Source organism: Carcharodon carcharias, chromosome 12, assembly GCF_017639515.1.
Source record: "Carcharodon carcharias isolate sCarCar2 chromosome 12, sCarCar2.pri, whole genome shotgun sequence".
Classification (NCBI taxonomy): Eukaryota; Metazoa; Chordata; class Chondrichthyes; order Lamniformes; family Lamnidae; genus Carcharodon; species Carcharodon carcharias.
In genome coordinates, this window is record NC_054478.1 from 114965701 (window position 1) to 114990443 (window position 24743).

Consider the following 24743-nt stretch of genomic DNA (forward strand, 5'->3'; position numbering starts at 1 on the left):
TTGAGTCTTTGGTGAAAATTGAATGGTGAAGGTGGAGGTGTGGCATAAAACATAACAGCATAAAAAGGTAAGAAAGAATAAAAACTCACTCATTTTAATGGCTGATCGCTATTGCTACTGGAATAAATTCTCCATAATTTATTAAAATTACCCAAGACACCACTTCAACTAAGAGAAAACTGAAGTACCTCCAGGCACCTCAAGGCGATTGGGTGAAATTTCAGAATATCAGTTCATTATTTGTTATCAAGGATTAATATTCTTGAAGCAAATGAAACTTTTTGATCTTTCAGGCTGTTTACATTTCCTACTAGGTTTATCAAATATATATATATATATATAATGTACAAATTCAAATTTAGTGTTGTTAAGGGCCTCTCAGGTCCGAGCATTACATAAGTCATTGTTCTTGTGCTATCATAAGAGAGTAATAATAAAGCCAGAATGATGGAAAATGAGGTGTAATAACATTACATTGTCACCTCCCTTAAATATAATGCAATAAATGTAGCAGTGAATGATACGAAAGTCGGAAGAATAGACAGGAATCCCGTGCACTGGGCTCCTGACTTGATTTTCACACCCATCTATTCTAGAATCATCAGAAATCCAGAGGAAAGTCCTGTCCAGAGTGCCTGTTCCAGTCATTCATCTTGACAGAATTATATCATTAGCAAACTCATCTGAGCACCTGCTGCTCTACATACTATCTTGAATAATGGGCTATCTAGTGATAGGCAATTATGTGTATAAATGCAGCCCCTGATTCTGTTTTGTCTCCTATTGATCCTTTGGACTTAACAACATACTGTATCATAATCATTGCAGCAACTCTTGATCACTCTAACGTATTACTTTAAAGAACCTCTGCTATTTTCTAACAGCTCTTCTTTCCTTTTAAGTTACTTAACAAAATGTTGCTTAGCGGATGAGTGCCTCAAAGTTATAATTTTAGTTTGAACATGACTTTAATTACAAAGACAATCAAAAAACCTTTGGCTACACCCTGTGCATTTGAATGCGCTTTGTCAGCTATCATTCAAACCCAACACACGAAGTCCCCGACTTCCCAATCCCAATAACTTTTATGGGTGCTTTCCTTGACCCAACCTTTCATAGAATATATGCCATTAATCACTCTGACGTAGAATTCCTTTTTTATTTTTAATCTCGTCTAAGACTTAAAACCATTGTCTTAGTGAGGAAAGTGACCAGCTAGTGGTCCAAAGATTTTTAGCCATATCAAGCCCTGTGGGTGCAATTTTCCCAGGCAAAGACATGCATCGATGCATGCAAGGAGTTAAATCCCCTAAAAGTGATATCAGGTCAGGATCCTGACATCATCCTGGCCTCTTCTGGATTTCATTGTGGCAGGACTGAAAGGCTAGGGAATACCCATACAGTTGATGGGTAAGAAGTTAAAATATGCAAATAGGTCATTAAATACTGTTTTAACTCTCAATTCTAGATTTATCAGCCAGTCTACTGTTTCCTGACCTGTGAGCAGCTCACAAGGTGAGTACACAATGAGAACGAGCTTCATCAGTGAACCTGATAAGCTAAGAATACTTTGCAACTGAAGAGTTCTAGACATGGCCAGGTGAGGGGCTGCTGTTCAAAGCATTTCTCCTCTCAAAGATCAATGTCTCTTCTTGACAGGTCCTTGTCAACTTCTTCGGAAGCACTCACCTTCAGCTGTACTTACCTGCTGCTGAGGGATGGGAGCAGCTTTTGCAGCTCTACCTTATAGGTCTGATGAAGAACAGGACGAGCACGAGCTGCTTTCTTTTCAGCTACATGCTGTTCCTCAGGGCAGAGGGGATGGAACAGAGATTCACCTCCAAGGAAGCAAGACCACCATTCCCAGCACAGGGTCTACAGACAGGCCCCTCTTGATATCTCAGAGCACTAGAGGCTCGAGTTTTCATGGTGGATATAGAATTGTTGATTAGTTACAGCACAAGGAGGCCATTTGGCTGGCTGTGTCCATGCCATCTCTCTGCATGAACAACTCCCCTAGTCCTCCTCTCCCACCCTTTCCCTGTGGCCCTGCAACTTTTTCCTTGCTGACATCTGCAGCCTTCATTCTCATTGTGTACTCACTTTGTGAGCTGCTCACAGGTCAGGAAACAGTAGCCCTGGCTAATAAATCCAGAATTGAGAATTAAAACAGTATTTAATGATTTATTTGAATATTTTAACTTCTTACCTGTCAGCTGCATGGGTATCTGCCAGTCCTTCAGTCCTGCCACAATGAAATCCAGAAGAGGCCAGGATGATGTCAGGAGCCTTCCAAAAGTCTGACTGAACATCAAAGTGCCTATCGCTGGAATACCTTCCCTGACCCCCCAGGTCTCTGATTCTCCCTGAGGTTAATGCTTTCTCCCCTACAAGGAGAGAAAGCAAAGAGTTATGAATGTTAGCAATGGCTTGTTTGGGCTAGGAGGGAAGGACAACATCTGTGGAGAGTGACTGGCAGGCATGTGAGAGGGCAATAAATTCAGGGTGAGTGTGAGTATTGGTTGCTCAGATAGAGATGTGAGGAGGTGCCTGAAGAGAGAGGAATGAGTGGAGCTGCAAGGTGTGTTAGTCAGATGAGTGCTGCACAGGAGAATGTTGGGAAAGCCAGAGTCTGGGGCTTGGCGCTTGAAAGTGTTACACCACTCACCTCTTCTGCCCTCCTGATGTCCTGGATCCTCTTGGTGCACCGTCTCCAGGTTGGAGGGACCACACTCCTGTTGCTGACTTCCTCAGCCACTTCCCCTGAAAGAAGAGCTCCCTTCTCTGTCATCCCTCAGCAGTGGACATTAGGACTGTGGGTAAGAGTGAGATACCCAGAGGGCAGCCTTCCTGGGTCACCTCTCCATTCCTGATGTTGTTGCAGCCTCAAAAATCCAAGTGCTGGTGAGCTACTCTAGCCCATGTTGTGGTCCCATTCATGAGAAATTCTTCCTTTGACAATCCAGTGGGTCATCCTATCCACTTTCTGTGATTGGTCAAGTAATCCAGTGGTGGGAGATTAATACTGTGGCTCAGTTAAAGAGCCTCAGCAGACCCTTTCTCGCTGTCAACAGGTTCAGGACCTGCAAATGTTCCCACCATTTGACAGGGAGTAAGTTGGAAAAATTCCACCCTGTGTCTAGAAGCAAGTAATGCAATAATCTATCCACAGCTACATGACTGACTGTTGTGCCCTCTGATCAATTTGATGTCATATAACTGAGGAACGTTGGAAAGGGAGTAGAGAGCACAATGCTGAAGAGATTTGCAGCACCTTTGAAGTTCCAAGACTGTTTAGACAGCAATCTAGAAAATTAACAAAAGATGGCCAATAGATTTGAAATTCTGATAGCCAAAGTACAGTCCTGATGTGAATAAAATTAGTTGCTTGAGCTCTGTAACTTAAGTGATAGATATGAATAGTGGACTAGAAATTGGATAGCACCATTCTTTTGGGTGCAGGGCCGTGATGCGCAACCTGCCACACCCATTCCAATCAAAGTTGAGCGGCACTGCATTGGAAGCTCAGGTGAGCGAGATGAACTCCAGGAGGGACAATATGGCTTGGATGTTTGCCGAGTCGTAATGAGATGGGAGTTCTTTAAAAATGGCAGCATGTCCTGATTCCGGAATTCCTGACCCCATTCCTGGGCTGTGTGAATTAAGGGCACCTTTCAAAGTTGTTGGCTGGTTCAGGTTGCAAGCCCCCCACATGGCACTCCCGACCTGACCAACTCCATTATGGACACTGGCATTGCATGTCATAGACTTCTGCAATTTTCATGGGATCGGATCAGGTTTTAAAGGAGTCGGTGAACCATAGTTTGCATGAATGGACCTTTCAAAGCATGAGTTCAAAAGCTCCTCCTCATGCCCCCTATGCCAAGCTATCCCCCTTCACCTGCCCCCCAAAGCCCCTCATGCACCCTATGTCAATCTATGCCCCTCCCCCACCCTATGGTGCCACATGTCCCCAATGCAAAGCTTCTTCCCCAACCCAACCTGCATGGCCCCTCAAGCCCCCTGTGCTAAGCTTTGGCACTTCCATGCCCATTGACCCACTGTACAGCCAAGAATAAGGCTAGTTGAGAGCCCAGGCACCCATTACTCTGATGAAACACCTGAGTCCCAGGGAAGACATTGCTTGATTGACAGATATGGCTCTCTGAACTCTGTTGTCAAATGCACAATGTTTATTTACACAAGGTTAAGCGATTTCAAGTACTTGCAGCTTCTGTTATTGATACTTTAAAGGGTCTGGATGACTGACCCTTTTATTGGGTTGTGGTGAAAGGAGCTTTTCACATAGTGGAAAATAATGAATAATTTACTTTTTTAAAGTTTTTTACATATCCTACTGTCACTACAGGGTTCAGTGGTTCTATACAGTGTATAGTGGGCCATTGGGCACAGAAGTACCATAGCTTGGCTTAGGGGGCGTGATGGACCATGTTGAGTAGATGGAGGCATAGCTTGGCACGCGATATGAGGAGTCATGGAGGGGTGAGTGGGGGCCATAGCCTGGAATGGGGGCATGAAGTTGCATGGATGGGGCAGGGGGAGGGTGAGGGGGTGTGAGGGCAAGGGCAAAAGGGCCTTTCTGTTTTTATTTTAACTGGGGCAAAGACTCACAATGCCAAGGCGGGCCTTTTAAACAGCCCACCATGGCACCCGGCAGCCCTTATGGCTGCCTCTGACCTCTTTCCTGGGTTTGCTGGCCCAACTGAAGCCTGCATCTGCCCCAACCGAGCAATGAAGATCCTGCAAGCACTTTCTTCCCAGGTGGGCAGGCCAAATCACAAATTTTCCCAACTTCCACTACCCACCTTGTTGATGAAAGTCCAGGCCTATGTTTTTGTGGGTTGGTAGGAAGTCCTCATGCTCCACTTGAGGGAGGGAGGGACGTCAATGCTCAGAATCTGGTCCCCAGGATATGACTGCCATGCTAAAAAGTACAATAACTTTCCATCTATGGTCAAGGTGAGTGAAAGCATCTTTACATTATTTCTTCTTATTCATTTACAGGATGTGGGTGTCGCTGGCAAGTCAGCATTTATTATCCATCCCTATTGCCCTTGAGAAGGTGGTGGTGAGCTGCCACCTTGAACTGCTGCAGTCCCTATGGTATAGGTACACCCACAGTGCTGTTAGAGAATTCCAGGATTTTGACCCAAAGACAGTGAAGGAACAGCAAGGCGGTGGCATTGTCACTGACTAGTATTCGTGAGACCCAAGGGGTCCAGAGACCCACTGGAGTCCAAGATTCAAATCCCACCATGGCAGATGGTGAAATTTGAATTGAATAAAAATCTGGAATTAAAAGTCTAATGATGACCATAAAATCATTGTCAATTGTCATAAAAACCCATCTGGTTCACGAATGCCCTTTAGGGAAGGAAATCTTCTGTCCTTACCTGGTCTGGCCTACATGTGTGACTCCAGGCCCACAGCAATGTGGTTGATTCTTAAATGCCCCCTGAACAAGGGCAACTAGGGATGGGCTATAAATGCTGGCCTAGCCAGTACGTCCACATCCCATGAACGAATAAAAAAAATGTCAGGATGATTTGGGGCTTGGAGGGGAGCCTCCATGTGGTACTGTTCTCATGCATTTGCTGCCCTTGTCCTTCTAGGTGGTAGTGGTCACAGGTTTGGAAGTTGCTGTCATGGGATGCTACAGTACATCTTGAAGATGGTCCACACTGTGCATCAATGATGGAGAGAGAGGATGTTGAAGGTGGTGTATGTGTACCAATCAGGCAGGCTGCTTTGTCCTGGATCATGTCGAGCTTCTTGGGAGCTGCACTCTACTCGTGAGTAGACTGATGGGGTGGTAATTGGCTGGGTTGGATTTGTCCTGCTTTTTGTGGACAGGCATACCTGGGCAGTTTTCCACATTGCCGGGTAGACGTCAGTGTTGTGGCTGTGCTGGAACACAAGTTATGTTCTGGAGCACAAGTCTTCGGTGCTATTGCTGGAATGTTGTCTGGTCCATATCCTTTGTAGTATCCAGAGCCTTCTGCCATTTCTTGATATCACATGGAGTGAATCAAATTGGCTGAAGACTGGGACCTGTGATGCTGGGGACCTCAGGAGGAGACCAAGATGGATCATCCACTTGGCACTTCTGGCTGAAGATCTCATACCCACCACACCAGCAACCTTACACTCCAGGTTCAAGCCAAACATGCATATACTGCACTTCACCAACACACACCTTCCAAACCTGCCAGCATCACAGATCTCCATCTCTAATGCTATAGCAGACAAATTAGCCAAGCACACTGCACACAATTACTGACAGTCTGCCCTCTCTCCTGCAGGCAAAAGTAGTACATATTGACTTAGAGATCAGGAAAGGTGGGGATTTCCAAGACATCATCCACTGAGCCGCAGGGAGGAGATGATACTTGGAATCACGGGATTGGAGGTGACATAGCCCATGGTACCTGGTGACTGAGATGTTGTCCAGGACTGTGGTAAGTATCTGCCTGATGCCTTTCAAAACTCCCTCCTCATCCTGAGATTTGTCATCAAGTGGAAACTTCAGATGGTGTGGCCATGCTTCTCTGCCCACACCCTCCCTCATTCCAAGCATTCACTTTTGCTTGTAATGCTTCCAGATACTCAAGACCAGGCTACCTGGAAAGCTTCAGCAAGAGCTAGCACAGATTTGGATTCTGCATGCAATGAGTCGCCAGGCAGAATTGGGCTGCAGCCAGGTCAGGAGAAAAGGGTAGCTCCCCGGAGGGCAAGATCGCAGATGAGTTCTACTGCAGGGGACTCATGTGGATTTCAATGAGCCAGTGAACAGGAGAACACTGATGACAATGCACCCCATGATGTTTGGTGCATTGGCAGGCCTTCCAGACAGCTCCCTGACACTGTCAAGGAGCATAGAGTAGTCCGACTCCAACATGGCACTTCTCCAGAACTTGAAGCCCATCCCTTCCGGCAGCACTGGTTGACCAACCCATGGTAAAGTGGTTACTGTCTCAGCTTCCACTGCAACACAGCTGGGGTCCTTCCAGCACCTCGGTGCTGCAGTGGAAGCACAGACAGAGGTCACTAGATCCATGGTAGCTGCATGCAAGCTTAGACTGTTGCCATTGCTGGTGCAGATTTTGGTGTAAAAAAAGACTTGCAAATTTTTACACCTGTCTAACATCTGTCCTCCAACAGATTACTAGGATTGCTGAGATGCCACCCCATGGGTGTGGCAGTGACTCTGAGAGAAGTGCCAGCATTTGTGCCCCCTCCACTGCCACTCCAGCAGTGCCCTTGCTGTTGCCTGTCAGCCAGCCCAGACTGCTGAGGTGGTGCAGCTGGTCTCTGAAGGCCCAGAGCTGTTCAAGGGAATCCAGCTAGGCCATCTGCAGTCACCCCTAGTGAAAATTAGCAGCCTTCCACCAGCTATGCTGCAGCCACTGGGCCACTGTGTAGGAGCACTAAGCTAGAAGAAGGTCAGACAGGAACTAAGGGAATGCACAAGGGTGAATAGTTTGCTTTTGTTAATCCAATGTCATTCTACTGTGGCAACACCACACAGGAAAGGAGCCAGTGGCTTATCACACCCATGGGAATTGGCAGTACAGTGTGATGTGAATTAATTTATAGTCCAATATTACTTGGCCAGGACTGGAGGTGGAAAAAGAACATGCATACAGGAAAGCTTGAGGAGAAAATCAAAACTACATATAGTAATTTTCGGTGTTTGTGGTAGCAGGGAGTCCCACCCTGCTGTGCAAATTTGGTGAGTTCCTGATTTACTGTCCCCTGGTAAGATTGACAGGTATGTAAAATTGCCTTTGTATAAGATAGTTTGAACTTAGATATATTGCATTGTCTAATTTTTAGCAGAATTGTTTCTTAAAAGTTGTGTTACATCTGATGAATGATTGAATTTTTGATGACCCTTTTGTTCTCGGTTATTACACAATATTTGAAATAAGTTGCTTACACCTCCACCATTGCCAGACTTATTTTTTAAATCAGCAGTAGTGTTTGTTTCTGTTTTAGATCTGTATAATATTGCAACTTTATCTTCCTTGTGAAAATGTGCGGTGAGTTTTCACATGTTAGAGGATTTGATGAAATGTAATACAATAGCTTACTGGTAAAGGGAAAGCATTGCTTTTGTAGAATTATTTACACAGATATCAGAGTTTCAGTAAACCCTGCTCCTCACCAGACTGTTAGACATTATTAATCTCAACCAAGTTATTAATGTTATGGACTTATAAAATGCCTAACTCCCTCAGTCTTTTGATAAGTAGTCTAATCTGTTAGAGCATGTAAAAGTCAAAGTTTTACAGCTGCACAGAATGCTTTTCAATGCTAGGAATAATGTGTAAATGGAGTCTGAGGTGAGTGTTTCAAACTTAATACAAAATTAACTCAAAAGCAGACTATTTATTTGCTTAAATTAAGTTAGCCATAGTTTTCTGAAACATGAAGCAAGCACTACAAAAATAATGATAAAAAGTAATAAAAAAATCTGAGTGAGTGAGTTATTTGTAATCTGATTAACATTTAATATACTTAACAGGGTAGCAAGTGTGCAGAGTGAACCTGGTCAGCAGAACCTTCTTATACAGCAACCACTGGGAAGAAAGAGAGGTCTCAGGCAGGTAGGAACGTGAATTCTGATCTTTAGAGTAATGCTGAAAACCCAGAAATTAAACATAATGAGTATTTTGTTTTAAGAGTGGGAGGGGAGAATAATAAAATGTTGATTTAATGTCCTGAGATTGTTTATTATATGAAAATTCAGTAGCACAGTATCATGAACAAGAAATTAATAATGTAATTAAAATTCAGTACGCAGACATGGTAACAGCAATATATTTCAGTGTGATACAGTGTAACTCAGAACTTCAACTACAGCAGAGAGCAGATCATAAGAATATAAGAAAAAGGAGCAGGAAAAGACCATACAGCCCATGGAGGCTACTCCGCCATCCAATATGTTTGTGGCTGATTTTGAACTTGAACTCTACATTCCTGCCCAATCTCAATATCTCTTAATTCCCTGAGACCGCAAAAATCTATCTATCTCAGCCTTAAATATATTCAGTGATGATGCATCCACAACCCTCTGGGGTAGAGAATTGAAAAAATACACAGCCCTTTGAGTGAAAAAATTTCTCCTAAACTCAATCCTAAATAATTGACCCTTGTACTAGATTCCCTAGCTAGAGGAAAAGAAAAATCCCTCAGTATCTACCCTCTTAAGCCCCTTCATAATCTTGAATGTTTCAGTGAGATTACCCCTCATTCTTCCAAACTCCAGAGAATATAGACCCAATGTACTCAGCCTCCCATCGTAGGACAACCTTCTCATCCCAGGGACCAATCTAGTGAACCTTTGCTGTACTGCCTCCAATGCAAGTATTTCCTTCCTTAAATATAGAGACCAAAATTGCACACAGTGTTCATGTATGGTTTTACCAAAGCCCTGTACAATTGTAGCAAGAATTTTTATTCTTGTACTCCAATCCCCTTGCAATAAAGGCCAACAAGTCATTTGCTTTCTTAATTGCTTGCTATACATGCATGATAACTTTGTGTTCCTTTGAAGAGTATACCAAAATGTCCCTTAACATCAAGATTTACAAGTTTCATGCCTTTTAAAAATATTCTGCTTTTCTATTCTTACCACCAAAGTGAATAACCTCAAATTTCCCCATATTATACTCCATCTGCCACCTGCCATTCACTTAACCTGTCCATATCTCTTTGTGTCTTCCTCACAGCTTGCATTCCCATTTGGCTTTGTATCATCATTAAACATATTACTCTGTCTCTTATTCTAAGTCATGAACATAGTTTGTAAATAGCTGAGGCCTCAACACTGATCCTTGCAGTCACAGCACGCCAAGTTGAAAATGCCCTGTTTATCCCCATTCTTTGCTTTTTGTCTGTTAACCAATCCTCTAGCCATGCTAATATATCACCCCTAACTCCATGAACCCTTATATTGTGTATTAATCTTGTGTGGCACATTATCAAATGCCTTTTGGAAATCCAAGTATGCTACATCTAATGTTTCCACTTTACATACCCTACTAGTTAAATTCTCAGAATCACAGAATCACAGTGCAGAAAAGGCCCTTCGGCCCATCGAGTCTGCACCGACACGTGAGAAACACCTGACTTACCTACCTAATCCCATTTACCAGCACTTGGTCCATAGCCTTGAATGTTATGATGTGCCAAGTGCTCATCCAGGTACTTTTTAAATGATGTGAGGCAACCCGCCTCCACCACCCACCCAGGCAGCGCATTCCAGACCGTCACCACCCTCTGGGTAAAAATGTTTTTCCTCACATCCCCCCTAAACCTCCTGCCCCTCACCTTGAACTTATGTCCCATTGTGACTGACATTTCAATTAAGGGGCACAGCTGCTCCTTATCCACCCTGTCTATGCCCCTCATAGTCTTGTACACCACGATCAGGTCACCCCCTCAGTCTTTTCTGCTCCAATGAAAACAACCTAAGTCTATCCAACCTCTCTTCATAACTTTCATCCCAGGCAACATCCTGGTGAATCTCCTCTGCACCCCCTTCAGTGCAATCACATCCTTCCTATAATGTGGCGACCAGAACTGCACACAGTACTCCAGCTGTGGCCTCACCAAGGTTCTATACAGCTCCAACATGACCTCCCTATTTTGTAATCTATGCCTCGATTGATAAAGGCAAGTGTCCCATATGCCTTTTTCACCACCCCACTAACATGCCCCTCCGCCTTCAGAGATCTATGAACACACACGCCAAGGTCCCTTTGTCCTCAGAACTTCCTAGTGTCAGGCTATTAATTGAATACTTCCTTGTCAAATTACTCCTTCCAAAGTGTATCACCTCACACTTTTCAGGATTAAATTCCATCTGCCACTTATCTGCCCATTTGGCCATCCCGTCTATATCTTCCTGTAGTCCAAGACACTCAGACTCTCAGTTAACCACCCGGCCAATCTTTGTGTCATCCACAAACTTACTAATCCTACCCCCAACATAGTCATCTATGTCGTTTATATAAATGACAAATAATAGGGGACCCAGCACAGATTCCTGTGGTATGCCACTGGACACTGGCTTCCAGTCACTAAAGCATCCTTCTATCATCACCCTCTGTCTCCTACAACTAAGCCAATTTTGAATGCACCTTATCAAAAAGCTCTAACAAATTTTCTGAACAGGATTTCTCTTCATAAAACCTTGTTGACTTGTTCTAATCATAAATTGCTTTTCTAAGTGCATTGTTAAGACCTCCTTTATAATAGTTTCCAGCAGTTTCCCAATGACTATGTCAAGCTAACTGCCTTGGAGTTCCTTGCTTTCTCTCTCCTTCCTTTCTTGTGTAGTGGTGTTACATTTGCTACCTTCCAGTCTGCTGGGACCTTTCCAGAATCTAGGAAATTTTGGAAAATCATAGCAAGCGCTAGCACCCTAGGATATATGCTATCAGGTCTTGGGGCTTTGATGGATTTTAGTCCCTTGAGTTTCTCCAGTACTTTTTCCCTGTTGAAATTAATTACCTTAATTTCCTCATTTTTGTTAGCCCCTCGCTCAACTTCTCTTTCTGGTGTGCAACTTGTGGCTTCTACTGTGAAGACAGACACAAAATATTTGTTCAATGCCTCTGCCATTTCCTCATTCCCCATAATAATTTCTCCTGTCTCTGCTTCTAAGGGACCAACATTTACTTTAGCTGCTTGCTTCCTTTTTATATAATTGTAGAAGTGGCTAGTTCACTCTCATATTCTATTTTTTTTCCCCCTTTATCAACCTTTTGATAGCCCTTTGCTTCTAAAACACTCCGAATCCTCAGACTTACTACTATTCTTTGCAAAATTATAAGTCTCTTCTTTTAATCTAATACCATCCTTAACCCTTAACCTCCATAGCCATGGATGGATCTTTCCGGCTAAGTTTTTGTTTTTCAGTGCAATGTATTTTTGTTGAACATTTTGAACTGTTTCTTTAAATGTTTATTACTGTTTATTTACTGTCATACATACCTTTTATTCTATTTACCCAATTAACCTTAGCCAGCTTTCCGCTCATGCCTATGTAATTGGCTTTATTTAAGTTTAAGATTCTTGCTTATGATGGAGTATGTCATTTTCAAACTTAATGTGGAATTCAGTTGTATTATGATCACTATTTCCCAGTGGATCTCTTACTATGACATTAACCCTGCCTCATTGTATGATACTAGATTTTAATTGGTTTATCTCTATTTGGTGGCACAACATATTGCTCAAGAAACTGTCACAAAAGCATTCTACAAACTCTTTTTCCAGATCAGCTTTGCCAATTTGATTGGTCCAGCCTAGATGAAGTCCCCCACAACTAATACATTGCGTTTGTCAAAAGCTCCAATAATTTCTTGTTTATTGCTCTGTCCAATGATATAACTGCTGTTGGGGGCCTGGATACTACTTCCACCAGTGTTTTCTGATCTTGCTATTCCTAATCTTCACCCATACTGATTCTACTTACTGATGTTCTGAACCAAGATCATAGGAACATAGGAGCAGAAGCAGGCCAGTCAGCCCATTGAGCCTGCTCTGCCTTTCAGTACGATCATGGCTGATCATCCATTTCAATGCCTTTTTCCCACACTATCCCCATATCCGTTTATGTCATTGGTTTTTAGAGATCTGCCAATCTCTGTTTTAAACATACTGAATGACCACACTTCCATAGCCCTCTGAGGGAGAGAATTCCACAGATTCACAACCCTCTGAGTAAAGAAAATTCTCCTCATCTTGATCCTAAGTGGCTTCCCCCTTATTCTGAAATTGTGTCCCTTGGTTCTAGACTTCCCAACCAGGGGAAGTCTAGATTTTACCTGCATCCACCCAGTCTATCCCTTTAAACATTTCACAGGTTTCAGTGAGATCACCACTCATTCTTCGAAACTCTAGAGAATGCAGACCCAGTTTGCCCAATCTCTCTTCATAAGACAGTTCCGCCATCCCTGGAACAAGCTTTGTTGCACTCCCTCTATGGCAATAATATCCTTCCTAAGGTAAGGGGTCCAAAACGGCACAAAATACTTCAGGTGCGGTCTAACCAAGGTTCTATACAATTGAAACAAGACTTCATTACTCCAGTACTCAAATCCTCTTGCAATTAAGGCTAACATTCCATTAGCCTTCCTAACTGCCTGCAGCATGTTAGCTTTAAGTGACTTATTGATGAGGACACCCAGATCCCTTTGTACATCTACACTTTTTTCTAATCTTTCCATTTGAGAAATATTCTGCACATCCATTCCTACCAAAGTGGATAACCTCACATTTTTCCACAATATATTCCATCTGTAATGTTCATCTCCATTCTCTAAGTCTGTTCAAATCCTCATAAAGCAGCTTTGCATCTTCTTCACAACACACATTCCCACCTAGCTTTGTGTCATAGATCCTTTCTCACTAATGATCTTATGCAGGGCAGCTGTAATGCACTAAAACAGTCTAAATAGCTACCAAAGTTGAGGGCCAAATTTTAGCTACCAAGGCGGATAGCTGGAGTTGGGAAATTTCCCAACTCGGCACACACAGCTCAGTTTAATGGACCCCATTAGATCCAATTTTCGTTCTGGAGAGGCAAGGGCAAGATCAAGTCAGTCCTGCGTACACCAGAAGCAGATACCAGGTGATACAGAGGTAGGCAACTACTGAGGCAGACTGGTTAAAAGGCCTGTCACAGTTCTCTGGGACTATGTCCCAGATATTTCAGAAGCTGCTGGGCCCGCTAGCCCTCACACCCTCTCACCCCTCCATTGCACCTCACTGCCAACTCATGCCTTCCACCCACTCCCCGTAACCCTTCATCCTCCAATGGCTACTTCCATGTCAACTCATCCCCCCACCCATCCCCATGGCTCCTCATACCACCTCCATAGCCACTTATCCACCATGGGGAGACCTCAGGGTCCATGTGAAGATGAAAAAAATAAACCTGTAACAATCTATGATTGTTGATAGTGAAAAAGCTCCCATTCAAGAAACCGATTCAAAGCTTTTAAATCTCCTCAAATAGTTAGTCTCTCATAAAACAAACAAACTTCAACTCAGATCCCCTGCTAAGATAATTATATTTGAAACTCAGCCTCAGATCCCACTTTCAAGACAGCTAATCCTTGAATAACCTCTTTAAACTGTCAATCAAACTGTGAACTCAGAACCCCCTGCTAAAATAATTATATTTGAAACTCAGCCAAGCGTTCTTAATGACATAATAATAGTCCTTTGGGAAATGTCAACCTCTATTGAAACTACATGACCAGATGGTTTTTTTTTCTAACCACACCAGAGGGCTTGTCAATCAAGCAGTCCAGCAGAAGGGTTTCTTTAAATCCTACTGACAGCTTCAGCCTGTTTTTCATGTTTAAGGAGTGAGAGATTTAAAAAAAATATCAGATTTTTACACTTAAGCAGTCCTTTTCTGTCCTACAAGGGTGCTTACGTCTACTCCATTAACATATCCCACACTGCGTTAAGGCCCTTGTAAAAGCCAAAATGGGGTCTGTTTGAACTAAGCATTAAATTCAAATGGCCTTGCTGAGTTCAGGATTCCCTCTTGTATGATTCATTCCCCACCCTCTTACCTGTGCCAGCAAAATTAGATCTGTTGGAAAAGGGGGCAGGACTTTCGTATCCGGATCCAGCCCACCATTTTATAAAGATCAGTGGATTCTTCCCGATGCCATTAAAAATTTAGCCCTCAGTCCATAGTATTGAAAAGATGGAGCTTGACTATGATCTCTATCCATACTGTATGAAGATTACACTCTGAAAACGGTTCCCAAAATCACGTCTTATTCATGCTTCCATAGGTCACTTTGATGCTCCAAAATGGACATTTGTTTAAAGCATAAAATGACTACATTTGACTGCAATGACAATTAACGCACTAATATAAATTACAGATAATTTATCTACAATTTAGAAAGAAGTTCAGCCAGATGGCAGAGTGAGTTCAGATACTTGGCCATGTCTTTGTCTCAGTACTTAGGCAATCACCCCTTCTGAATTTGACCTGCAGGCAGGAACTCACCAAATGAGCACAGAAACAAGTGAGAATAGAGAGAATTAAAGGGATGTGATTACGTTAAATATAAGTGTCTGCCTATGGGGACAAATTTTTTTCAGTTGGTCTCAAAGTTTGGGAACTGTAGAACCAAAGAGAACAGAGGGAACCTTGCTCAGTCATTGCCAGACAAATGCCAGCAGCTGTGGCTATGGCATGATAGTAGGTATCTGCTGACCTTGAAATAATTTTTTCATCTTGTATGACCTCAAGCATGAAATATTGTACTTGGGGTACTTTAAAGCTAAGCTTCATCATTAATTACCTCTTGACTTGGTGACTGTCATTAAGACTCTGCAGCTTTCACATAGCTGCATTGCACTTCCAGAATTCAAGCGGTAACTTTCCTGAGTTTCTGCGGCTCCCTGTAGGGTTGGGATTTAATGCAGAGGTGATGGCCTTGCCTACCAGCTGGAAAGCTCTAAAAGTTAATGCTGTATTTTATGGTCTTCGGGCCAATTAGTTGCCTGAGGTCGTGGCTTCCGCCCCCATAAGGCAGGATATCCCGCCTCCAAGAGAGGGCCAATTAGAGGACCAGAAAACTCATGTGACAGTGCGTAAAAACAATAGTAAGATCAATTAATAAGCAAAAATGTCCCCAAGAGGGTTTCATGCCACTGGGTGACAGAGTCCTGACTTTAGAATTATACTGCAAATATCACATTGAAATGGTACCTTAGTGAGAGAGGCGATAAGAATTTGAAAAAATTATTCATGTAAAGTTGGATTAAAGTCCACTATTGGAATAGGTTAGAGAGAACTTTACATTGCGTTTGGCTATATTTGTTGGCAATTTAAAAATGGAAAATATTCTATATCCAAACATTGACAGCCTTCACTTTCCTAAACTAAAACTTAATTCCTAACAACTTTTATGAACGTGATAAAACAAATTTGGAATAATGTTAATGCTTTAAAATACTTTGTTAAAATGATTACTGTTCCTGTTAGCCACGGCGTGCTCTCCTCTCACGTCCGAAGTTACAAACTGAAGCAAGAGGACGACAGGGTGCCCGGTTGTCCACAACCAGACGCAGTATCCAGCCAAAAGCTAAACCACTAGGTAAGATCCAAAATTTAGTTTTCTAGTGATTATCTGACTACTGAATACACTTGGAAACTAAAATTATGAATACTGTCATAGAAAATGGAAATATTTCAAATCTACTAAACCATTTGTTGGAAGCAATGTTTAAGGGTATAAAGACAACAATTTAAAGGAGACAAATAAACTATTTAAAAATCCTAACAAATTTGTAAGTTTAGTTGCATGATGTGGTGCTGGGCCATAGGGCATGATTCTGCGGTGCCTTTTATAAGTCCAATTCTTTGCCAAGCCTTAAGGCTGAACTGATGGGGGACATGTGACATACTGATTCAGAATTTTTTTAAAAAGCAGAGAATATCTTAACCACCATTTTGAGGTGAAATTGTTAAGGAAAAGATTGCATGATTTTTCAGAACAATTTTGGCTTGAATGCTTCATGGGCACTGCGATTGACAGCTTCTTAATGACAATCATGACCACAGTCAAAGGAATCGATCTGTAAACTTATCAGCCTGGCACGTGTTGCATTTTGCTGTCTTTCTGAGCTTCCTCCTTTCCCTATCTAACCAAGTTCCTTCAATTTTACATACAAGTTGCTGTATTTAACCAGGATAATAAAACATTTTTTTCTGAATTCCACCTTTGAGTTTCCACTGATATCTTCACAGAAATCAGTAGGAATATGGCACACATTTCAATACTGCTCAGGTCTGCCCTAGTATCTTTTTTATTGTCCTCTGCCATTGCATTTACCTTGCCTTATCTGATAATATAACCTGGGAGTAGGTTGCCAATGTGCACGTCCTCTCAAATGACTTATTGAAGACAGATTGTGTCCAACTAATTTAAATGAATTATTTTATGAGGTAACAGGGAAGATTAATTGAGGTAGTGCAATAAAGTTGTATATGGACACAAAGGAGGCTCACTAAGAAGATGGAATTAGAAAGTCTTCAGGATCAGGAATACATAAAATAAATTTTAAAAGGGAGTTGGACAAGTTCTTGAGATGAGGATAGAAAATGGAGATGGGAACTAAGCACATTTGCTCCTGCAAGAGTGGGCATGGGCACAGTGGGCCTAATGGTCCCCATGTGTTCTGTAAGTTTCAGTAATTCAATTAGAGACTGGCCTATAGTGGAAGGGAAAACTACAGGACTGGAAGGAAGAATTGCAGAATAATGAAAGGGGTAATAATGGATCACATAAGAAGCATAAGAAACTAACCAGTCTTATTTTCCAGTTATGTTAACAAGGTTATTTACTGTATTGTATAAATATATATTATAACTGATGTTATCTGTTGACTTTATCCTGCTCTTTTAGCATTTAGATATTGGAAATCTTGCTCAACATGTTTTTACTTGAACTTTGGATTCTGACAGAGCAAAAGAGGTCAGTTACCTTCACTGAAATACAGCAGGATACCAAGGCTTCTCAGCAACAGGCAACAATTGCAGAGGGAAAGGAAACTGCAGTGGAGCAGGCAGAGGACAACAAACCAGAATCTGCAGTGGCACCATCTCCAGCTGCCACTTCACCCATTTCAGCACCACAACCTAGATCTCCTTTAAGTCAAGACCCAAGCATTCTAGACTGCAACCAGGTAAATGTCCTTAATAGCAAGTCTAGTCTGACACCTGAGTAAGTTGAGTACTATAAAATAAAATGTTTCTAATCACAAAGTGATTAGGAGTGATTTCCACACTGCAAAATGTCAAAAATTCATTAGAAAATTGTCATTGAAATCAGTCATATAATAAAAGAACAAATTTGCATTCATACAGAATGCTGGATTTCATGTCTCAAGATGTCCCAAATTGCTTCCCATTGAATTATTTCTGAAGGTAGTCACAATTATACAGACAAATGCAGCATTCAAATTCACAAAGCAAGATACCATAAACAACACTGTTAGAATTGAATAGTTAAACTGTTTTGGTGTTGACTGAGTGATAAATATGCACCAGGACTACTCCAGTATTCTTCAAATAATGCCATGGAATCTTTTAGATCCACTTGAGAAAGCAGTTGGGCCTTGGTTTAACCTCTTATCTGTAACAATGCAGCACGCGTTAGATATTCCATTGAAACATAGGAGTGAACTTTATCCTACCTCCCCCACCCACTCCACAGCACCACCCTAACACCCCACTCTAACACCTCAGATAGCACGAATGGAGGCTGCAGGGAAGTGAAATAGCGAGGAGCCACTTCAGGGAAGTTCCTGTGGAGGAGCAGAGGCAGACTGTGGGGCAGATCAGCTGCCTGTTCCTTGGGGGCGCAGCCAATTTGCACAGTTAGGGGCCATTTTATGGGGCAACCAACATTTTGCCCACATCAGTGCCCTCCTTCCCCGGTGCATATGACTCGGGTAGATAAGGTGTCTTTCAGCTGGAGAAGGTGTGATCCAACAATTCAGAACAAGAGATGAAGTACAGAGAAAATAATTGGCTGTAACATGCGAGGTCCAGGGGTCCTATTGTGGGTGGGGGAGGGGGGGGGGGGTAGTGGGGTGGAATGGAGGGTACCCAAAGATGCACTGGGGAACCCCCTCTCCACCACTGGAAGTTCACAGGTAAGATTTGCACGGCAATTGACCAGAAGTGCAAACTTCACCTGGACAAATGCACTGCACTAGGAACCATCTGAAAATGTGATTTAAATCACTAATTTTGGATGGTTCTGACTGGGTTACATCAACAGTTACCCAGAAAAAGTTAGAAGAATTAAAACCTCTTCTAATTTCTGGATAACTATTGCACAGACTCACACTGACCCCCCCACAGGACTCCTTTTGAACCTCCTCACAATCCTGAAACTCCAGGGGCCTCCCTCCACCCCCGACTGCTTTCCCACACCCCTGACCCCCTAGATGTCTGTTCCTAAACCCCCAACTACCCTGCCCATGGGCCTCGCCTCACCCCCAAGAGACAACATCTTCCGGCCAGGCCCAGGTCTCACCCCCACCATCCCAGGAGGCCCAACCCAACCCACCTATGACCCCCTGAGGCTAAACCCGACTCTTCCCCTCCCACACACACAAATCCTAGCCACTTACTTTATACTTTATACACTTACCTTCTCCCTGGCCTATCAAGGATTTTTAAACTTGACTGGACCTTTAACTAACCTGGTTTATGGCAACTAGTACTACATGGCCTCCTTGCTTCCAACAGAGCTGCACTTGACGCTAGGCCCTAGGGGCATGCTGCATTGCCCAGATCTCCCCTGTCCTGAGTCAGAAGGTCGGGCAAGATAAGATCGAAAGAAACTTGAGGTAAAAAATCTAGGAACAGAGTGGCAATCTGACTCTGATCACCTCTCCGAAGAAGTTCAGGCCCAGTCTAAAAATTTGACACTGGTATATCTTAATCAAGTAACAAGTGGGAGCTGGAACTAACAAAAGATGATGATGTTAAATAATTTTGTGCGCAGCAATAACCTGCCCAGTAATGTCCTAAAATAGCAATAGGAGTTTGATGTATTTTATTGGATCTCAATTTCCATATTAAAAAGGGCTCATGTTTGACTCCAGGCGGGCACTCCAACCTGTCATCTGGGCCTTGGGAAGCTAGGGACGGCCACAACATCAGCAGCAATGGGGCGGTAAGTGGTTTCACCACCATTTTCAGGGAATAATCCCTCAGAATTTGCCCCCAAAATGCTGTAATGCTTTCCAATTTGTGAGTATTCAATTAGTCTGTGTACTCTTGAGCTTACTCAAGGTGGCTACTGACAGGAGTGTGAAGTTCCACTCACCCATACCTGCAGTCGAGCAGGGTCAATAACAGCTGACTGACCTTCAGAGCAACAGATTATCAGAATTGGGAAAGAAAGGTACCTGTATCTGCTCTGCTGCCAGGAGAAGATACTAATAGGGGTGAAAACACAGAAAATAAAGAAATAAACTAAAAGAATTTACATTTGAAAAAGGTAGGCCAAATGATTTATTGTAACGATATTCCAAAGTTGTTCCCTCCGGGACACCCTGGTCCACTCCTCCATCACCCCCTACTCCTCAACCCCCACCTATGGCACCTCCCCATGCCCACGTAAAAGATGCAACACCTGCCTCTTCACTTCCTCTCTCCTCACCGTCCAAGGGCCCAAACACTCCTTTCAAGTGAAGCAGCCTTTCACTTGCATTTCCCCCAACTTAGTCTACTGTATTCGTTGCTCCCAATGCGGTCTCTTCTACATTGGAGAGACCAAATGTAAACTGGGCAACCGCTTTGCAGAACACCTGCGGTCTGTCCGCAAGAAAGACCCAAACTTCCCTGTCGCTTGCCATTTTAACACTCCACCCTGCTCTCTTGCCCACATGTCTGTCCTTGGCTTGCTGCATTGTTCCAGTGAAGCCCAACGCAAACTGGAGGAACAGCACCTCATCTTCCAACTAGGCACTTTACAGCCTTCCGGACTGAATATTGAATTCAACAACTTTAGATCTTGAACTCCCTCCTCTATCCCCACCCCCTTTCCGTTTCTTCCCCCTTCCTTTTGTTTTTTCCAATAATTTATATAGATTTTTCTTTTCCCACCTATTTCCATTATTTTTAAATCTATATCTTTTATGCCCTGTTAGCCTTTCCACCCCACCCCCACTAGAGCTGTACCTTGTGTGTCGTGCCATCCATTCTTAATTAGCACATTCGTTTAGGAAATATCACCACCTTCAACACCTCTTTGTTCTTCTGTCTGTGACATCTTTTGTTTATCTGTTCCTATCACTGCTTGCTTGTCCCTACAACCACACCCCCCCCCCACTTCTCTCTTCCCCCCCCCAACCACCGCCCCCACCTTAAACCAGCTTATATTTCACCCCTCTCCTAATTTTCACTCAGTTCCGTTGAAGGGTCATGAGGACTCGAAACGTCAACTCTTTTCTTCTCTGCCGATGCTGCCAGACCTTCTGAGTTTTTCCAGGTAATTCTGTTTGTGTTTCCAAAGTTGTGCTGTGTTATCGTTGGATCTGGCTTCGCATAATTTAATTCCTCATACATCAAATTTCTGATGTCAGTTAGTCCTCTGGTTGATACAAAAACTTGGTAAACTTTGGAACAGAGATTTGTACCCACAGAGGACTCCAGTCTGCTTTTACAAACTTACGGAGTAGTTTTTTTGAGCACATTCACTTGAAAAATGGAGTGTGACATATCAGATTGAAGAGGATACTAAATTAATGTAGGGCAGACTCCTCCAAGATTTTGAGAAAAACTAAGATGTTGAGACAGCCCAGGATAATGCAACTTTACATTAGATATCTTTTGAGAACACCTCATGTTAATTCATGTTAAAATGGCAATGCTCAGTTACACAATATGCTGCTGAACTGTTTTGGCACACACCATGAATGCAGTTTACAAGATTGTGCACTACTGATCCACGACTTTCTGTCCATTAAAATCAAAGGATGGAAAATTATGGAATGAGATGGGTTACGCTCACGGAATCAGTTCCTAGGTGCCAGCTATTCTGTCAAGGTGCTATTGAGCAAAGCTAAAGTGCTTCACTCACACAGGGGGAGGGTCCTTTCTTTAGGAGTTTCCAGATTCACATGTCTCAAAGCAAGAGATTACTGTCGAGTGCCATAGGATTGGAAGAAGGGATTTTTTTTTAAAGTGTCAATCCTTCCTTGTTGTCTTTTAAAACGGTGATCATCCTTTTTCCAGGTGAAGCTAACATACTCAGAGACTGAAAACAAAGATTCTAAGACAGACAAATCGGCGACTGCACAGACAGAACCTTCAGAGCAGGCCCAAACTTCTGACAGTGAGGACTTTGCAGCAGGCCTTCAACCAAGTAACTTACTTGAACATACAGACACAGTCTTGCATATCAGTGAAGAGAATGGGACAGAAAATCTGCTTTCTGATCCATTCAGTTTGTTGGATGTTCAATCTGATGAGACTGATGTAAATCTGGGTGAATCCCGCATCTAAGACAGTTCTTTACCTGGAGAACTTCCCCTCATTCTTCATTATTACTGTGTTTCAAGTGCGTCAAGTGCTGGTTTCTTTAGTAAATGTTACAATAGTAATCTAGCTAGTTTGCCTATCATTTGTATTTTCTTGACTAGTTTTGTGTGCTCAATACAGTCTAAATCTTTTGATAGATCCAAGGATAATGATTTATTCTTGATGTTTCAAGATACCTGGTACAAAGTCAAAAAGTTATCAGAACTATTAGCTGCCATAAGCAAAACTAAAGTTTTATTCTCATGATTTGTTAGTATAGGGTGGTAGGTATCTATGTTTGAAGAATCTGATAACAGAATTTGTAGATTCTGAAGCCTTTCAAACTCGATTGTATTTTCAACAAAGTAGCAACAAAATAACAATTTGAGTAATCTAGTCAATAAAACACCAAAGCTGGGAATTATCAACTGTAAATGTATCGCTACAGTGATTTCACATTCTGTATGTGGTCTGTGTTCCAGTTTCAACACTGTCATTTTGAAATAGAAACTTTCATAAATACACATGCCTTTTAAATGTATTGTACCACAGAAATGAACCAGTTTGATGTCAAAAGTCAACTTGTAGTGACAAAATATTTAATGTACATATATATAATTAAGCCTAAATTATCTGCCTTCCTGGTAACTTGCCAGAATTTTTGCAGGGCAAGGCCTTGCATGAGATGTTGTCTCAATGTAACATTAGCGTCTGGCATAAGCTTTACTTCACTTTATTTACTTATATTGTACTTGCATACTGTAACATAGGAAGAAAGTAAGATTGAAATTTGGAGGTTTTTAATTATTGGTAAGGGAAGGCTCATGCTCTATTATGGCAAATATTGGCAGTTCCAGTGTAGTATATTTTAAAGTTAATGTGAGATACACATCTTCAGGTCATATAATTGAAGTAGATAGTATCATGGGATGGTGAGAAATCAGACACTGACATTTTGGATTCTATGGGCAGAATTTTGCCCTTGTTGGGCAGGGACAGGCGGGTGATCACGATCGGGGCCTGACCGTGATTTCATGCTGGTGGGCCAATTAGGGCCTGCCCAGTGTGAAACGTGTGCTGCAGCCCTCAGTGCTGCCTGTGCGGAGGGGGCGGGTGGAGGGCGGGGTGGGGGGGGGGGGGGGGGGGGGGGGGGGGGGAGGGGTGGCTGGAAGGCCGGCGGGCCGGTGGTGGGGTGGGGGTGGTGGTGGGGCGGGGGGGGGGGGGGGGGTGGGGGGGGTGTTGGTGGGTGTGGGGGGGAGGACGAGTGGGGAACTTCACACAGGTACGTGCTGGAAAAGCTCCCTGAGGCAGATGAAGAGTTCTGAAAAACAAAAATAAAGAATTTTTAAATGTTAAAAAATATGCTGCCTGTCACTTGAGGAGGGACATGTTATGAATGAGATGTAAAATTTTTTATTTTATTTTTATTTGCTGTTGGAAACCTCATCCCACCCATAGATGAGGCTTCCTAAAAAGTGCAAAGACCGTTTGGCCTTTTCGCTTACCTGCCAACTATCGGGTTGGATGGGCAGCGAAAAATATGTTAATTAATATTTTAATGGCTTTAACAGGCCTTCTAATTGTCGGCGGGCGAGCTGCTGATTTCCGTGCATGCCCGCCAGCCGAAGAACTATCATGCGACTGCAGGTTGACGTCGGGGCACTCAGCCGATGCATCGCGCATCATTTCACACTCCAGCAGGCAGGGCACCAAAATTCTGCCCTATGATTTTAAGAACCTGCATCAATGCAGCCTTTCATGCAGTTTTTTTCATTTGCAAACAACTGGACAATTTTTCATAGGAATTTGTTCTTGGAAACAATAAGTTTTTCCATTTCCCTCCTTTTCTCCACCCTCTCCCCACACCCGCCCCCAATTACTTTCCCTCTGGTTACATTTTGCTAGGCCAATCACACTCTGTTGCCAGGAAGCTGGGGCAATCTTCTTTTACTAACTCCAAATCCATGGTCAGTCACAATAAATAAGGCTCAGACACTTTAGCAATAATTTACCCAATTCTTTGTGGATAAGCATCAACAGTCTTCCACCCAAATTCAAAAGGAAATGCTACGTAGCTGGTGTTCTGGTGTTGTTAATGACAATTGTTGGAGTCTTCTGAGATAGGGTTTAACATCAGCTTTATTCAAAACATAACAAAGAATTACTACATCTAGATTGAGACTTCATCCTTACCACGAGGCTGCAGGAGAGAACCCGATCATGATGCTCATGTGATCTTACATCACTTGCCCAAGATGATGTGAACTGTCACATTTTCATATACATATTAACCATTTACACTACATTTTCCCTTAAAGTCCCTGAGTTCATCTCTGATTCACAGAGACAACCACTGTGGTGGTTTCACCAGTCTACGCAACCGTGTTCTCAGCTCTTTCAGCGGAGATTGAGAATTTGAGCCCTCTGTTCATTCTCTCTCTTTGTTGGGCAGAATGAGAATTATTAGTGGATACCAGTTCACTGTCCAGGCCAGGCCATCTTCCAGGTCACCTGAAGAACTGGTCAGCCCTGTAGAAGGTCACCTCCTTGTAGAAGCTGGTGCATTCCTGTTTCTTCGCACTATACCATTTTCTGTCTGCACAAGGTAGGATAGCAGATGTGGTGTTTTCTC

At 42.8% G+C, this 24743-nt stretch overlaps 1 protein-coding gene across 1 annotated transcript in view; it reads left to right on the forward strand.

The window, feature by feature from the left end:
• LOC121284720 (protein unc-80 homolog) overlaps positions 1–22096 on the forward strand; it is a 542332-nt gene extending 520236 nt beyond the window's left edge. The window contains exons 63-67 of the mRNA XM_041200272.1: positions 8549–8630; positions 16055–16166; positions 17537–17757; positions 19671–19760; positions 21827–22096. Of these exons, the coding sequence (XP_041056206.1) occupies positions 8549–8630; positions 16055–16166; positions 17537–17757; positions 19671–19760; positions 21827–22096 (775 nt within the window). The remainder of the gene's footprint in view (positions 1–8548; positions 8631–16054; positions 16167–17536; positions 17758–19670; positions 19761–21826) is intronic.
• Positions 22097–24743: the final 2647 nt, after the last annotated feature.